This window comes from Anopheles bellator, chromosome 2 (assembly GCF_943735745.2).
Source record: "Anopheles bellator chromosome 2, idAnoBellAS_SP24_06.2, whole genome shotgun sequence".
Classification (NCBI taxonomy): Eukaryota; Metazoa; Arthropoda; class Insecta; order Diptera; family Culicidae; genus Anopheles; species Anopheles bellator.
Window position 1 is genome coordinate 17,874,993 of NC_071286.1, and position 18,269 is coordinate 17,893,261.

The following is an 18,269-nucleotide window of genomic DNA, read 5'->3' on the forward strand; positions in this document are numbered from 1 at the left end:
GCGGCGGCGGCGGGGAGTTGAGTGACTGGTTGGCTGGCTCGCTGACTGACGCAACGCCAAATGATCCAGCCGGCAGGGCTCCGATGTCCGCAGCGCCCGGTGGAGTGGTTATTTGAAAAATGATTGGTTCCCCCGGCCGGGCTAGATCCGATGTCCCGGTCGTGAGACGGAGGTCAACGTGTAGCAGCATCCAGCAGCGCTTCGGTTGTATTTGGCGCAAAATTAACAGTATTTACCGTGCAATTACAAGCGCTTCACGACTTTCGCCCCGGACAAAGAACGACATCTGAATACCCCGGTTGACCGGCTGGGGCTCCTTCGCGAAAGGACGCCATGTGCCATTGTGCAGGTAACGACCGCGACGGGAGTGCTGCAGAATTTCATCTGCACCACGCTGGCCGTGCCGTATGGAGAACCCACTCCGGACCAACCGGAGTGGGCTTGCATGTCCCCGGTCGGTATATCATCGGGCCCGGCCGGGGCCCGTTTGACCGGTGTCGGGTGTAATGAGCTGAGAAAAGCTCTGTTCCGCGAGCTGGCAGCGTTTCGTATCCAGAAGGCAGGAATACTCCAGATGATGAGTGACGCGGCGGCCCCGGCAGCACCGCACGCCGCCGGTGATCCGGTACATATTAATTACAGAAACTTAATAGCACGCCACCGCACGGTCGATCGATCTCGGAGATCATCCCGCTCGAGTGAGGTTCTCGGCGGACGAAGCCGAAGCAGCGGCTGACTCGTGACACCGACCGGATCGCGTACGCATGGCAAAAAGTAGCGACGATTGGACCGCGTGCGTGCTCCAGCTCCAGGGGCTCAGGTGGAGGAGACTTCCGGCTCCGGGCCCGGCCCTGTCTTGAAGATCGCCAAAGTTCGAACACGCGCAGAAAGAGGAGACAGACGGAGCGACAGCACCGAAACCTGTTCGAGCTGCAAATTGCAGCATGCGTTTGATGCAAACCCACAGACACTTGATGGCGTGCCGCTCCTGGAGCTCCTGGTGCTGCTGCCACCGGGGGTAGGTCAAACCGTGTGGAGATCCAGAGACCGAGATGTGCGCATCCTTTGCGCCTCTGCGCAGTGCGCGGATATCATGAATACTTAATGATCCTTACCGGATCGTGAGAATTGCGTTGCTGGGCCTGGGCCCCGCACCGGATCGGATGGACAGACGGACGGAAGAGAATAATTGGCCACCGTCTGCCGTCGTGGGTCGGGGCGGCTCCTGGAACCCACGGCCTTCCCCTCGCGGGCGGTGAAGATTTCTGATTTCAGCAAGTTGCCAGTGGACGTGGCCGTGAATTTGGCAGACTGGTGGCGATCGCGCCCATTAGGACCACTGCGGAATCCTGGCAGCAGATGACGCAGTGCGCACCCCCTCTCCCCCACCCCCCAAAAAGGGTCTCGTCCAGAAGTAACGGATTCGCCGGGTTTGGAGTCCCTTTTAAGGGAACCGTTTGCGCTAGTGAAGCCAACCTGCAGCCGGTCGTCAGTCGGCCGCTCCTGACAGGACTGTCGGAGTGGGGAAGGCCCCCAACCCTCACCACCCCTCCGCCCGTCATGCAAATCCGTTCGCGCGGGCATCAACGGCGCTACTTCTAAACACCTCCGGGTGGTGCTAGGGAGGCTCATGAATATGCACGATCTGTCGTCGTCTCCGGCCGGGATGGGCTTCCGGAGGGGGGGGGGGGGACGGGTCTTCCGGGGCGCAAGGGGCGGACAAAACACTTGCGCTAGGACCGGACCGGGGCGCGCATTCCAAACGGCGGCGGCGGCGAACGTCACGGAACCGCCGAAGAGGCGGGTTCAAAGGTAGCCCACGTCGGGAGGACGTGTTCTTCGTGATCCTTCGCCCTCGCGTCGCCACCTCGCCGTGTGGTGTGTCTGTGTGTGAGTGTGTGTGCGGCTAGGGCAAGCTTCTGCCGCCACACGGCATTACTGCCACCTCACGACCCACGGATCCACGGAACTGTCGTCGCCCGCGCAACCCGGTAGTGATCACCTTTGATGTCGGCCATGTCGGCGCAAAGACCAGAACTTCACCGGGCTCTCCTCTCGGGCCCGGCACCGAAACAATGGTGTTGTAATGCACAACGCGGCTGCACACACCGGCGCGCTATTCTTTATGGCAGCAATCTATGCACTGCCCTATCCTTTCATCATTTTCCAACCCGGCCCCCCCGCTGCCGGCCAACGTTCTTTCCCCGGCGATCCTTGCGGCCGGCGGTGTGTATGATGGGAAAATAAATTTCTCTTAATCGTATTTAACTGTAACTTTCCACCCGTTCGTTCGGCTCGTCGATGCTGCACTGCAAAAGGCGGCGGTCGTTGTGGCCTCACGAGCGGCGTTCTGCCGTCAGTGGCGGTGCGCCACAAAAGAACTGGCATTTGTAGTACTACACAGCCCCCAGAACCGTGGCAAAACCGAGAACGATCTCGAATCCCGGGAAGTCCCCTGAAGCCTCCGCCCCGGGGAATGGCCGGGAGCCCGATCGAAAGACAATTGAATGTAACAGCAAACGGGAAAACACAGAAGTGCATGTGTACCCACAGGTGGGGTTGAGGCGAGGGGGTTGAGTGCAAAAACAAAACGGCAACAAAACCGCCCCAAACAGGACGAGACAAACAAAAGAAGCCACCAAACGGGAAGAAGACAGAAAAACAACAGACACAAAACAAAGCCACCACCCGAAAACCCCGACCGAGCAACCGAAACATGCCATAAAATATAATAACACGGTCAGACGGTTGCTTCCCTACCGAGGGCCTTCCCTCCCCCCCCGGGGCCAGAGCGTGCCATCAGTTACCGGGGGGGTTGCCGGGCGGCCGGGGCTCGGGTTTCGGTTTCCTTTTTATTACATTTTTGCAGCGGGAGTTCATATTTCTGTAACATCTTCATGCCCGGCCCGGGGTTTATCTGGTTTTTGGGGGGCCACCCCACCCCCCTCGGGGTCGCCCCAAAGTCGTGTCCCCACCCGCCCTTACGTCCAAGCTGACCCACAATTGTGCGGGTGATTTATGGGGGGGCGGCCGAGCGACTGGCGATTGATAGTTGGCGATTTTGTTGCGGCAGTTGTTGAACTCATAAAATGGTCGTCTTTCTGGTCGATGATTGCTTCACGAAAGTACGATCTGTTGCGGCAGTTTTATGAGGCCGCCAAGCGAGCTTGCTGTGGCGAGTGATCTTCGTCTTGAGGAAGCCTTTTGGTACTTGGGTCGATTAGGTGTCAATAAGTAGTGACAGTGGAAAGTAGTTTGCCTTAAATGTGGGCATGTTTTCGTCTTTATAACCAGGTTCAGCCTTATCAAAAAACATAATTGAATTTTTACTCAGGAACCTTTTGGCTGTTTGCCTGATTCTAAAGCGGATGACAATTTTCGTTGGAAAATTGTCAAAATTTAGTGACAACAAATTTTGGGTGACAATTGCGAGTCTTCACACAAATCCGGGCGTTTGTGGCGGATTGTTTCGGGCAAAATCCGTATAACTTGCAGGTAATATTTCTCGTTGAGCGTTCTATCCTTTGGCAAGAACTTATGATGGACCACGAGCCTGCAATCGAAGAAGACTGTATGCAACAGCTTAACATTCGACCAAACTTGGATCTTCGTCATTTACATCTTCTCGGCCCTCTGAAAACATTTTGAATCACCGATAAACGCTGCTTTGGACCGAAATAGCTTCACCATAAGCTAAACTCAACATTTGGAATGCGTGCGCGCTCTTGATTTTGTTTTTCACATAAAATTTCATACAGATTCTTTGCCATTCATTTTATGGAGCAGGCAAAAATCGACGATGAGCCAAAACACGTCCAAACAAAGAAGCTGTCAAACATTGACTGATCGCTCAAAATGACCGAATTTATCACCAAAAACGAGAATACGTAGCCCGCTCAAATATTAAAATTGTAAGAACTTTTTGAACACACCACGTCCTAGTCTTGAGAAGCCCCAAACTTTCTTTTTAGTGTCTATCTATTTACGATTATTAAGGGGAGATCTAACGAATTACGAATGACGATCGGCTATCTGACTGACTTTTTCCGCATGCAGAATATGACCACAGCGAATTTAGTAAAGCATACTTGAAACGTTTGGTGAATACTTAATTTCAAGGATTAAAGATGTGGATCTAACCACTGCACACTAAACGGTGGTTGAAACGATAGCTTCTACGACCAAACAGGTTCAAATGGAGGATTACATTAGCTCTCAAATGCTGGAAAATTAATTGGAAAGGTGTACCTTAAGGTCCTTGATGCTTGAATTTTAAAATATAATTCAAATCAATTCGAAACACATCAAATTCGGTAAATCTAATCTTTTGGCGTTGAAAACCCTCAACCAAGCCAACAACCGACTCTCATTTCCATTTCCTTTCGACGCCCTCCATCTTTTCCTTAAAATTGCAAGAGCTTCAACCTTTGGATGCATTTCCGAAAAGCGATCGAAAAGTGGATTGGAATTTCGCTTACAACACGCACGCACACACGTGCGCAAGTGCACGTTGACACCAGCGCAGCGCCGCGCTCATTAAAGGAACGTACGGCGTAAAGGTGGGAAAAAGATAATTAAAATAGTTATCAACCACGGAGGACACGGCAGGACCGAGTGCTCTCTGTTCGACCGAAGTAGAAGCTTCCGAAATACGTGGTACCCGCGTCGATCGAGAGAACGAACGAAGAGAAGTCTTTTATCCGCCTTCAAACGGTCCCCTTCCCCCAACAAACAACAACCAAAAGCGATGCTCGATGAAAAAGTGATGTTCGATTTCGGAATCCACCCTCAGGCGTGTGTGCGTATGTGTGTGGTTGGGGCTGACTCAGCAGTAAAGCCGTCGCGCAGCCGAGCGCAGGTCGCGCGCGCGCGCGCCTTGTAAAAGGATTCTCGGGACATGATGACGAAATAACTTCAAATTGATTAGTATTGGTTGGGCTGGCAAAGACCACTCTCACGTCGCGGTCCGTGGTCCGTGGGCTTTAAAAGCATTAAATTGAAGCCAATTAAGTGAATCGAGTTAATTTATTCGGCTCCGGGCTTCGTCCGAGGGAGCATTCAAACTCCCGGAGCCGGGAATTCGGGAGCTGCCGGGCAAGATTTGGGCTGTTTTGGGCCACGGGACAGGGTGACACTGCCGGCCGGGCACTAGCTGGCCTGGGGAGAGAATGGTTTGAATGTGCATCCACACAGGCACACCAACATTATTCTGTTTTGCTCCGGCAGGACTTTCTCACACTCGCGGTACGGGGCTGCAGCAAGTGTCTTTGGGGGGTTCTCTCGTTTTGTGGGCTTCCAATTTTCTTCGGTGCACCTTCAGCGCTTGTTCGATGATTTGTGCAGATCATGGCGGGACCAGACGCGGGCTCCCAAACATGCCCCCTCCGCTCAGAAGCGAGCGTTACGAAAAATCCCGTTCGCATGTCAGTCAATCAGGCCGATGTCGTCGTCGTCGGTAGTCGTTTGTCTTCAATGAATCCGACGATGAAACGTCCTCTCCCTCCTCCGAGAGGACCTACCCGCGCTGGTCACCCCACCCTGCACCCCTATTGGGCTGTCGGTCGGGACGGTTTGAACTGTGAATCAATATGGAACACGCAAACGCGCAAACGACTACAAATCAGACAGAACCAATCGAAAGCCCATTGTGTTGGCGGGCCCAGTCTTCAGGGGGCCACTTCGGGCCGCGCACACCAACACGGCCCCATCGGCTGTGCTTGTGCGGAATGTTGTGTGTTTTCTTTTTAATTAAAACCCCAGCCAACCAACATGGCCACGGTGGCCACGAACGGTTGGCGAACATTTGAATGTACCACCGACCGCCGGGGGGCACCTGGGGCGGGTTGATAAAAATCACTGCAACCCGGACACGGACCCACGGAACCACACAGCAGATGCGAGAGCGGCGAGAGAGAGAGAGAGGCATGTTGAACATTTGCCGAACGGGCATTGAAGTCGCTCCGGCGCAGGATTTCTCACAACAAGGGCCCCCATTCTCACAAGGATCGTGATTGACGTGTGAGATATTGATTTTGAAAACCCTATAATTGCTCACAGTGGACCTCAGCCGGTGGCTTCTGGCGGCTTCTTTCTCCGTTTAAACGCTATCGCAACGCCCACCGACGCCTCGCGCAACGGTCGGTCGATCCTCGATCGATGGTTTTGGCCGACTGACTACAACGCAACCGCCGGACGACCAATTTAGGCCAGCGCCGACTGACAGCTGTCACTCGCGAACAATCGCTAACTTAATCATAACCGTCAAAACTCCCAATTAAAGCGAACTGCCAGCGAGCGAGTGAAGCGATCGGCAAGCTGTTGCGGCACGCCGTATTACGGTGGCCAATAAGCGGTGGTGCTAAGGTTTGGACAAAACTCTCTTTTAATTACTCCTTTCTTACACGAAACAATTTAATTGGTCTCTGAAATTCGTTTTTTTCTTCTGATTATTAAATCATGTTTGTGGCAACAACAACGACGTGAAACGCAACACATTTTTAACTCGTACGTCGATCCGAAAACTAAAAAATGAAACCAGTTTGTTATCGAAATTAGTCTTTTTCTATTGGCATTGGGCGTGTTGTTCTTTAAAGATAGATAATAAATTCAGACTCTAATTCGAGCATCTTCGAGGCTTGGTGAAAGGTTCCACTTCTTAACGAGCTCTGTACCATGTAATGTTGGTCTGAATATTAGGAATCGCATATTTTTGGATGATTGAAAAAGTAAAATATTAAACATAAGAAAACTAATTATAAGTGATCCTTGCAAAAATTAGCTTTACCACTTATTGACCAACGTGGTACGTTTGGCTCGCTGCCGATCAGCTCACCATGCCGTCGCCGGACTCCGATCGGAAGTGAAATTTTCGCTATCAAAACGGCCCTCTGGCCCGTGTGACTTGGCTTTGTTGGACGAGAGTTTGATGCGCTTTTGAAGGTGCACTTCTCGGCGCTACCAACGTCTGCTTCGGTCGCGAACCGGAGTCGCCGATTCGGTAACAGGCGGCCAGACAGGCGGCCCGTGGTGAAATGTGATATAGCGGAGCGAAAGCAAAACACAAAAAAACAAAACAAACCCGACACGGGGAGAGTGTGCTGGCATGTCAGCCCGCCATGATAAGCGGCGTCCCGTCCAGATTCATCTTTAATTTATATCCCCTCGGCGGCGGCGGCGTACGGTTTACATTCCACGCCACTACCGGTCGGCCGTTCGGCGAATTGCAAGAAAATGCAATTAAACATTGGCGGCCGATGTGATAAAATTATGCTGCCCGGCGCCGCCCCCTGGCATCACCTGGCGTCGCGCAGACGCGGCGCTATGCGCGGCGCAGAGCGTGCACCTGCCCTGCGCGAGTGGCGCGTTTTCTAACCCACGGTGCGGGGCCGATTGCAATTATGTTGTGGGGCCGATCGATCACGTCCCGGGAGCTCCGATAACGCCACGGACTCCGCCGACTGTCGGCAGTCGGCGACGAGCCGGACGAGCGTTACACATATTTGTTCGTATCGTGCGCGATTTCTTCTCCGGTCCGGTCTTCTTCTCGGACCCGAGCGGCACACAACCACACGGGAGTGCTGTCCTTTCACGTGTTTTTTCGCCTCACATTAACACGCGAATCCGACGACGACCGACGACGACCGGCGACGGTGTAATCGATAACGTAAGCAATCTGATAACCTTCGTTTTCGAGGTGTATTTCGTAGTTTGCGCTTTGCTTTGCTTCTTCACCCCCACGGTTACATTACTCCATTTTATTTCTTAACACTCCTCCCTTCTCTCTCTCCCCCTCCGGGCTGGGGTATAGGGTGGGTCGCGCAAATGCACCACGCGGCTCCATGCGGCACTGCGAGATGCGCGCCGCGTGATTGTGCCGTAAATCGCTTCGATGCACCCCACTAAGCTCCGCGACCCTAACGAACCGCACGGTCGGAGGCACGAGGATCGCAAATCAAAGTCCCCCCCCATCGCACCCCATGGTTGGTGGCCATTTCCTGTCCCCACGATGGTCCCCACAGACGCGGAGAGAGGTTATTTCGTACATTTATAAAATATCGATTTCTGTTGCCGCGGCCCGGGATGATTTATCCCGCAGCCGTGGTACATTCCGGTGCACCACCACCCCACCGGATCATCCGGCCCTTCGGTCCCCCACGGACGGCACACATACGGGCGTGCCGCACACACTACCGTCTGCCAGTTTCAATTGCATTCTGTTCCATTTATAAAATCATAAATAATGGACGATACAATGAAATGGTAATAACGTTTATGCTCCATCTCTCTTTATGATCGCCGGCTGGCTCTCTCTCTCTCTCTCTGTCCTCGATTGCCAGGGCCGGGGATTATCCGCGGAGCGCGAGCGCGCGTGGTGGAGCCATCACGCGATCGCCGATGCCAAACGAGCGCAAGATATTGGATAATAACATTGATAGATCTAATAATCTGTTTCTGGTATTGCTTCCAGAACTCACGGAGCGGATCCGTGGGTCCAGTGACCAGGTCCCGGGTGACCACGGCACGACGACAGTTTCGAACGGCCGTTACTTCGTTTTTTACTATTTTTTCGTGCCACTCGTGCGCGCGGCTGGCGAGGCCGATGGCCAGCGCCAGTGAACCGATGAGCGCCCGTCGCCAGTATCTGCTCCCTCTTTAAGCAACATTAAATGGACGCTAAATTATGTCCCTAGCCCCTAGCCACCCCCCTGGGACCGTTTATCTTGGGAAAGAGCGAGAGCGAGAGGGAGGGCGAGAGATGCCGGATAGGTTGCCGGGTGGTTAACCGGGATTCTGACCGATTGATCGTTTATTTAATAGCCACCGAGGGCGTACTGTTAACGCTTGGAGGCCTCACCTGGAGCAGTACTACTACTACTACCAGCCGTAGTGGATCCGTCAAACTCGGCTTCGAACATTGGTCGTGCAAATTAATGCGTCCTTCCCAATTAGCCGCAGCCCGAACCACGCGTTTTTTTTAAAAGATCAAATTAGATCACTTTGAAAAACTTCCCAAAAACCACCGATTCGTGGAGGGCAAAATCGTCCGGGGAATCTGGCGGAGAAATAAATATTAAATTAAAAGAAAACACCAGCCCCAGGACCTAGCTGCTGGCGGTGGTGGTGGTGGCGGAGGCGGGTATCGTGAGCCATCGGAGCCTCGTCAGCGCGTCAGGCCAGAACCGCCAGAAGCCTCCGATCGTCGTCGTCGTCGGCGGCGGCAACGGCCACGGAGATATATTTCGGTTGTGAGGAATTTTAATGAGACGAAATGTTTTTCCTTTTTTCCCTCGTGCGCGTGTATGTGTGCCTGTGTGTGCGCGCGTTTCTTTCTTTTCCTTCGGTATCATCACCCTCCAGAGAGCGCGGGGCGTAAGGTATGCACATATTCTGTAGCTCTTTCTGTTTCGGTGATCGTCGTGGTTTCCGCTTCTGCACTTTTCGGGGGCCCCCATTTGGGATCACTTCTTCCTCCCTCTCTCTCTCTCTCTCTCTCTCTCTCTCTCTCTCTCTCCCTTCGTTCTCTTCGTTCGTATCTGCATGAGAATTTTTGGGTTTTTGTCGATTTATTTTTCACCCTCTTTCGCGTTAGTCACCGGACAACGGGCGCAAACACCTTCGAACGGAACGGTTTGCGCTCCGCACATCGCACCGATAAGATTCTTTTCCGTCTGCCCCGCCTCGTCCGGGGCACCGGGAAAGGATCAACTGATCCGGCGACCTTCGCGTTGGGGCCCGGCGACCCGCTCGGCCCCGTGGCGTGTAGCAGCGAGAGTAATGCAAGCGGAGTACATAAATATTTATTCAGCTCCAGTTCTCCAGCCAGCCCACATCGATGGCCACTTTGCCACCATTATATGGTAATGCGATCGCTTAAATATGGGAACCGAGGCTCGGGATGAGTTTCGCCTCCCCGAAACAACAAACCCCTGGCCAGCATGTTCGCACCTCGAACCGGGGTTCGGTTCGTTAACTTCACCCGAAACGCGGACGACCCTCGCGGGGCTCGAATAAAACTCTTATTAAAATCAATTCGCAATTCGCGTCGTCGCGCGTTATTGTTTCGCCGGCCCTTCTGAAGTGACCGCCGGCCGGGTGTGAAGCGGACAACGGCGGCTACACGGAATAAAGGCCAAATTAGGGGTGGTCCGAATTGAATTGTTGTCGACCATCGCCGTTCGGGTGGGATCGCACGGCATCGAATTGATCGATTGTCGATCCATCACCGAGGCATGGGGTCATTATCGGACTGATGACGCCAAAAATCCCGCATACATCAGGGCGTCCGTACATCTCAACAGCGGGATGCTTTTGGGGTTCTTCTTCCTCGGCAATCGCTGAGTTTTAATATTTTGACTGAATGTACGTTGTGGAAATCAAATCGGCCTTATAAACAACACATTAGGCCACATTGTTGGATTCAGCTGCTAAGAGTTTGATCCTTTTCGGTTGCGAGAAGATTGTCAAAATATGTGTGGCCTCGTCACCAATTGTTGTAGCCTCTTACCTAAGTTGTTGTAATTTTGTATTTTATTGTTTGTACGAATTTTCTTCAATTTTGTGATAAGCAAAACATAAAATATTTAACCAGAGGATCAAATAATAAAGGAAAATCTGAATAAATGTTGGTGCCAACACCTCTTTCAGTCGGAGCATCACCTCATTTTGACATCGCCATCGCTTTGTCCTTAACACACCGTTCCTTCCGTATGGTGTAACGGATTAGTGCCACTTAAAATGTTGCAACGGCAGCGTTTGGTAGCTTACAATGGTAAAACACTCTGCCGTGTTACGTGCGCCAAACAGCCGATCGTTCGTTCGGTTTCGTTGCCGATAAATTGCTCCACGCTGCTCATCTCATTATTGCAAAGCGCGCGTCCGATCGGGCCCTCGGATAAGGGTCCTAATAGAAATATCTCGTTTAAATACGAGGAGCCCGCGGTCCGCGTGTAACGGTACAGCTTCGCGCGGGTTGCATATCGCCACGATCGCCGATCGCCGGGCCCATCAGCCCCCCCCCCGTCCAGGGGATAAGGAAATAGGCTCCCGTTTTTAGACATCGCCGTCGCCGTCGTTGTCGTCCGTAATGGCATTTAATTAACTTGCAATATGGCGGTGGCGGTTGTAGTGATTGTAATGGCCGGGCCCCACCGCAGTGAAATTGAGATGTCAACCGGTGAGGGGGCCGATCGTTTAGCCACTCAAAATCCAAACAAAAACCGCTACTCACACAATCATCGATCTAGATTCGTGGGGCCGCCGCTTGGCGGGCTGCTGATACCGATCGCATCGCGGCAACGGCCTCGCCGGGGGCCCTATTCTCTTGCTAAGAGTCGCTAAACGCCCGTTCCGAGAGGCGCTGCATGTGCATCGCGGGAAAAGCGCCGTTTTTTGCGCCATTCAACCCCGCTGACCTAGTGATGGGCCCGCGCAGATAGCGTGTCCGGGGGGGAAAAAAGTGTAGCGGCCCCCCAAAATGGTGGGCGACGAGCTCCGTGTTGCAATCGAGCCACCAAAGGGACCCCCGTTTTCTCTATCTATATCGTTAAGGTACTAATTACAAACAGCTAGAGACGGCACAGCACAGCTGATTGTTCCGGCGAATGGCGGGCCCTCCTTAGGCGATGCCAATCTTGCTCGCGCATAAATCATGCAATCATTTTTTGCCCTAGCTTTTGGGGTCCCTTTGTGCTGCCAACCGCGAGCGCCCGCGGCCGAGAGGGCCGGGCGTGGACATCAAACAAACGGGCACCTTCCGCGTAGCCGGAGCGCGGAAAATGAAGCATAAAATATGGTTGCATAAAATCCGCGCTGCCAATCGCGCTGTGGCCGCAGCGTGGCGTTGAAGTCTTTTGTTTTTTCTCGGCCTCGGACTTCCCTCTCGAGGACTGCTGCGCGGTGTGGGGGAGGATCGCGCATCGGGTGGGTCGCCGGCGGGCACCGAAGGCACGAACTTCGCCTCCAGGATTATGCTTCTGTTGTTGTCTGCCCCGTTCGTGCCGTGCCGTGTTGGGCTCGGGCGGGCCACAAGGAACCATCGGTAAATTAGTCATCCCTCCTCGCCGCCGGGCTCCGCCTGTCGATTACGTTCGCCGTGGTCTGTTTCGTTTTAATTTTACGGCCCACGGAACCGCATCCCCCAGTCCGGTCAGTCAATCGTCCGAGGAGTGTCTTGAGAAATTAATAAGAGCGATCGCGAAATGGCGATTACCGGTCCGCTGCCCGCCGCCCTCGGAACGGCACACCCCTCACTCAGGTGGATGCACCGACGGCGGGAGCATCGCAGAAAGAACCCAAGAACGACGACGACGACGATGATGATGACGGTGATGATGATAATGAGCGCACGATGGAGCTCCACGGGGCCTGCGCCGATGGAGTAACTCTGATTACAGAGGTTTCGTCGTGATGATGCATCAAATGTTGCCAGGGCGCTTCGTTTTGCGCAACCCCCGGAGAGGGGCACGGTGTGAAGGGCCCGTGTTTTGTGTTGTACGGTGCTACAAATTATTCATCAACACGCGGCGCGGGACGCTACGGGTAGGCCAACAAAACAGCCATTAAGTCGGAAGACGACGTTTTGTTGACCCAGCTGTGCCATCAATCCGATTCCATCAACCGGGCAAGTCGAGCATTGCTTTTTTAGGCGCTAAGTAGAGCAGCATAGCTTAGGTCCCTAAAAAGGTCCTGGGCCCGGAAATTGGCCCGCTTTCGGACGGGGTGTCAATGCGGCCACGTCACGGTATCCATCCGCGAGAGCACGTCAGCATCAATCACAGGATGTTGGGCCAATGTCGCGATGCCACAGCCAGCCCGTGTGTGCTAACGTGTCGTAAGTACGGACATCTAATTTGAATTCAATCGGATTCCAATCCAAAATCAAGCAATAGGCCCTAGAGCGATGGACGCTCGTTGCCAAAAAAGGGAAAATGAAAAATTTGAATTGAATTCCGAGCCCCACAGTCAGACGGCCTGAAGTATGCTGATTAACTTGCAAAACGGTGCGCGGGCACCGGGCCGGCCCTGATATAGTGCGGAATTTATGGCACGACGACGGTCAAGCCCCGGCCCCGGGACCGGGGATTGAGATGGCGAATAGACAGCTGCCGGTGAGCTGCCGGCTGCGGTGCGTTGATGCGACCCCGACGCCAGGATTCGACCGGCGAACGGGATCGAAACCGTTGCACAGGCTGGCCGTCGACGTCGGACGGCTGACGACTGTGCGCGACGCGCTCAACGTGAAACGAGTCAATTTTAATGCAACTCGAAAGTAGCGCTCCGTCCGGCGCGATCGAAGCCGATCTAAAACGGGCAACCGGTGGACCGACCCGTCTGACACCCCCGGGAGATAATGATGACGACAGACACGCGGTTTGTTGCGCTGAAGCTAGACGCGAGCCCCCGCGAGCACTGCAATGGCCGACCGGCCGATTATGATTAATGCTGACAAAGTATGCAAGATATTTTCATTATCGTGCGCTGTGCGGTTGGCAAAAAGGGTTCGTGCGCGAAATGCAGATGCAAAACGGGGTAAAGTGGTGCGAAACGGGGACCCCCACATCAGCGCATGGGTGGTCTGTGGTGAAGGAGGCGAGAGAGAGAGAGCGTGAGATCGGAGACGCGACTAGAATCGCTGTCGTTCGCACGAGTCCTCGAGCCACCAGAATGGCCAGCCGGGCGCAATCGTGCCGTGCACGCAGGGCATGGCCCCTTTTCCGGGCACGATGAGGGTTAAGTATCGATCTGCGTGTATCTCCCCGAGTCGGTCCCGAACCTTCGGGTGGTGCCGGGTGGGAGGTGTGCATTTACACGGACGATGTGTCAGAGATACTTAATACCTTCGTCTTATCCGCGCGTGTTGGCGTTTAATCGACTCCGAGTACTTTGCTGCACTCTCGCCTGGTCTCTCTCGCGTTACACAGCGTTCTGATACTGTCAATTTTCACCTCGTGGCCCTTGGGGGCTCTTGGGCACACACGCATACTTTCATTAGCGCTGTGTTCGATGGCCGTTAAAACGTGGTCCACCCCGGGGAGGGGTGATTTACAAGCGGACAACATGCGAGAATTGGGATCGCGAATCGGGTCGAAAACAATCAGCAAACATCGACTTTGGCTGAAAAGATTCGTTTCCCTGGAAACGGAACGGCTTTCGCCGCTTCGCAAACAAATGACATCAACGCACGCAGTACGTCTGAGCAGGCGACGAACCCGCTCACAGGTGGCTCACAGAGTGAGTGATGAGATATTGCGTAGAGTGACTCACCGTCCAGCGAAAGGTGAAGGGTAACGTGATGCCACCGACTTCCGGATCGGTCAGGACGAAGCTGGAGCCACCGAGGACCGGTGTGCTGGCGTTACCGAACGCACAGCCGTACAGGCCCGACGGTTGCGGTTCCACGGCAGGCTGCTTCTGTTCCTGCTGCTGCTGCTGCTGCTGCTGCGGCGACTGGCCGCCCGACGTCGCCCCCTGGTACTCCTTCAGGCACAGACTGAACGCCGTCGCACATGCCGGACATCCTGACAAGTAGAGCGAAAATCCGAATTATGAGAGTCGCCATCCCGACAAACCGCAAACCGACGGTCGGTCGATCCGGTTACCTACCTGTCGTTTCGCTTTGCCGCTTCTCCGGTGGCAGACCGCAGCAGTATCCTGACAGTAGGTGGCTGTTGGTGTTTGAAATCTCCAGTATCTGCAGCTCGAAGAAGCCGGACGAAGAAACCTGTAACGGGAGCGAGACAGAGAGAGGGAGAGCAACGTTAACGGATCGGATCGACAAATTAGTGAAGGTGGACAATCAAAACATCATTACCCACTATTAGTGGGGCCAGCCGGGCGCTCTCGGTCGGTTTCGCACGGCCGACCACGAGCTGACGCTCGAGCTGATAGTGACGCCCTCGGATGATGCGTGTTATGTAGGGGGTGTGGAAGTTGGACCTCGAACCGGGACTTTGGGCTCCCCCCCAAAAGTGACATTAACATTATTTTCTCCCCAGTTTTGTTGGCCTCCCGAGATCGGGGATTATTAATGAGCGATCGTAATGATCCGTATCTTCCGGGCCGGTGTTGGCAGGATGGCCTGGACCCGGTGGCGCGGATCACGTTCGGTTCGATAAATACGGCCAATTTTCGGCACCGAAAACCGAACACTCGGTCCGGTGCCGAAAGTGGCACAACGGGGCGATCTCAGGTTTATTGTACCACAATTAATTAGCGAATTAATTACCAACATTAGGGCTAATCAGCTTTACGAGCGAAACCCCCTGTTTTGGGGGTGATCTCCCGCGCATGATGATCGATCGTTTTGTGGGGTAATTTATGCGCTCATGAGCTGACGAGCGGGTGCCGATACTGCCAAGGTGAAGCCCAGTGCAACGGAGAGGGCCCCGTGCAGGTCACCATTACCCAGCCAGCGCCACATTATGTGGCGACTCTCACGGCGACGCGACCTCTCCGTTCGCGCGGGATGACTTCATTATTTCGGCAAATAAAATCTCTCGGGCATGGCTCCCAGACCTTGGACGGATGACGCGGCGCGCCACGCACCGACTGGACGGTCGGGGCCAACCAACATTTCGCGCATTTCATTACGACTGACGGCGTGGTCGGCGATGATTTCGGTGCTAAATTGCTGGCCGAGTGCTGCCGTGGTCCGGGCCGGCCCGGCCGTGATTGAAATGACAGAGCCACTTATTTTAACCATCTCGTGGCCATCGCGGTGGCAGCATCAGCCTCACCCCAGCGCTGAACACAATTGCTGAACTTGGGACGAACTGCCTTCTGCGCCGTTTTTATATGCTCCGCTCCGCTCGTGTGTCTTTCAAACGATGGGAAACGACGCGTTTCGGGTCGCCCCGTTGCCCGTTTCGCGCCGTGCCGTGGCTGGCTGGGCGAGGTTCTTGTCTTTTCTTGTCCGCTTCGCTTGTGGAGTTTGCCCAGGAGAATGCTATTTGCTCAGCCGAATGGAAACAAAATAGACGTTTCGATGATGAACGAACTGGGCATGGTTTTTTTTTTGGCTTTGGCTTTGCGGGTGTTTTGTTTGTTTGGTTATGCTTCTAACCTATCGTGATCGTATTCGTGCAGCAATTTGCGTATTGCGATACGCGCGGATTGCGGCTGCGGAGCGATGGGAAGGCTCAACGCCAAGTATTGAATGGTTTCGCTGCTTTGGGTCACTTTGGTTTTTGCTATCAGTGACCGATGGGCCCTTTTGGTTATTTTATGTATTTTTCTGCTAAATGGAAAGTTCCAGGTGTGAGTTATTTCGTAGTGTATGGCGTTGGGATACTTCCGGCCAGTGAGCAAAACGACTTGAATGTCTCCCGGATATTGGTTTCATATCTCCATCGGTTTGCCCCTAGCAACATTCTCAAGAATCCTGATTGAGAATTGGAATCGCTTCCGACCAGCAGAGAAAAAAAGAATCACACTAATGAATGGTTCGCCCGCAGATCATCCGTCTGCGATGCTTTGATTCATCATTTTTATGCGAAAAACAACAGTTCGATCGCTAAAGTATCGCTCGAAGTACCATCAACTTGAGGGCGAAACTTTAAGTTGTTGCTTAATACGACTCTGTCCATTTTAAAAATAAAAATATCATTGTTCTTGTCTGTGAATTTTCTTAAATAGACAAAGAACATTGGTCGTTGACTGAACTACCGATTTCATAGATAGACACCGTTGGATCATTCAGTTCTGCAGTAGCTGTAGCTTATCACCGAAGCAATTCCGATCAAGGATGTTAAGTACCTTCAACATCCTTCTTTCTAAGCAATGTTGTACTTTAATCGATGAAATGCTAGTCAAATCGGGTCTGGTCGTGATAAACCGAAACGTCGCAAGTAGCAGATCAAGGCATCGATAACCCGTAAATAGCTCAAAAAGACTAGCTATGTTTCATAAGAAAAGTGTGTTTTTGCATAAATAGTTCAGCTTTAGTCCTAGATCCGATGACGTAAAAGTCGTCTGTGCTTAATAATTTACTATCAGGGAATCAAAATAGAACTATTGTCTTCCGCTAAAGATTTGTCGAACTTGTCAAAACATTTTATAAATAATGTTTAGATCAAATTACTACTAAATTTCAATTTTTTTATTGACAAATCAATAAAAAATTTGAAATCTTCAGAATAAGCATAACGCAGATGCTAAGACTGACTCTCGATAACGATAAAGCTTGAAGGATTGTTGAAAACGAATTCCTGTTGATGTGTCATATTGAGGAATGTTCTGAAGGAACATTAACTTTACCGCTTTACTGCCTCTTGGCCAACGCACTGCTCGGTACAGCCCATAATTCGATCCAAACCCGCACAAATACCCCAAAAGAGTACGTCCCAAAGAACTTCCGCGTCCAAGATTCTTTTTGAGCCTCGCAAACAAAAAACAAAATTAAACGCCTCGCCTCGTGTAATAGCGTAACCGGGGAGAGCCACTTATCAAGATTGACGAAATTAAATACCCGGGAGATACATCCCGAGCCGCGCGCCACCGTCCCCGGCGTCGGAGGAAATCCTAAACCTTTTCGGTTCCGGCGAACGACCTCCGGAAGAGCCTCGCGACGCTCACACTCTCGGCAGCTCGGCAATAATAAATTCAGTGAACAAACTGCGATTGTTAGCAGTTTGTTGCTGTCGCTGTTGCTGTTGTTGTTGGGATGCTCGGCCATGCTCAACACATGTCCCCGCATCCCGCACCCCCCTGGGGGAAGCATTTTCGGTAAGTTATCATCGCGCCCGGCACTTGGGTCTTCGAGCGGTTTCTCGCACTGTTCGTTGGATCGAGCGTTCTTTTGGGGTCCGTCATCTCTGAGGATCCGCCGTAGCGCCGACCGAGAACCGACAGCAATTTCACGAAAAGGTGACGCGAAACGCCGACTTCCCTGTTTCCCCTCCCTGCTTCACGGCGTTCCGTTTGCTACGCATTTTATTTGTATGAAATGGACTCGTTGTTCCGCGGTCCTCGGCAGTCCGGGTTCCTCGATGTCGGGTGTGGAATGTCTCACCGACTCTCGATTGGGAAGCGCAATGCTCCATTCCCATCCTCCGCACCGCGCAGCAATTACACACCACCGTTGCCGCAAAAGGAAGATGTCTCCGTCGGGTCGGGCCGCGGTGTTGTACCGGCTGGCCGGCCGGCAGCAGTACCGGGTTTTCCAAGCGGCCACCACGCGGATGGCATAAAACGAAGTGAGCGTTAAATTGCTTCTTTCTTCGGACTGGCGTCGTTTTTTTACGATGCGTTCCGTGGAGTTGGACGGTGTTGGA

The 18,269-nt window shown here is 53.0% G+C and overlaps 1 protein-coding gene across 1 annotated transcript in view; it reads right to left on the bottom strand.

Moving 5' to 3' along the window:
- Nucleotides 1-17,671, bottom strand: part of LOC131207119 (protein serrate-like) — a 73,628-nt gene extending 55,957 nt beyond the window's left edge. The window contains exons 1-3 of the mRNA XM_058199728.1: nucleotides 17,612-17,671; nucleotides 14,602-14,719; nucleotides 14,263-14,516 (exon numbers count right to left, since the gene is read on the bottom strand). Coding sequence (XP_058055711.1) covers nucleotides 14,263-14,516; nucleotides 14,602-14,719; nucleotides 17,612-17,671 — 432 coding nt within the window. The remainder of the gene's footprint in view (nucleotides 1-14,262; nucleotides 14,517-14,601; nucleotides 14,720-17,611) is intronic.
- Nucleotides 17,672-18,269: the final 598 nt, after the last annotated feature.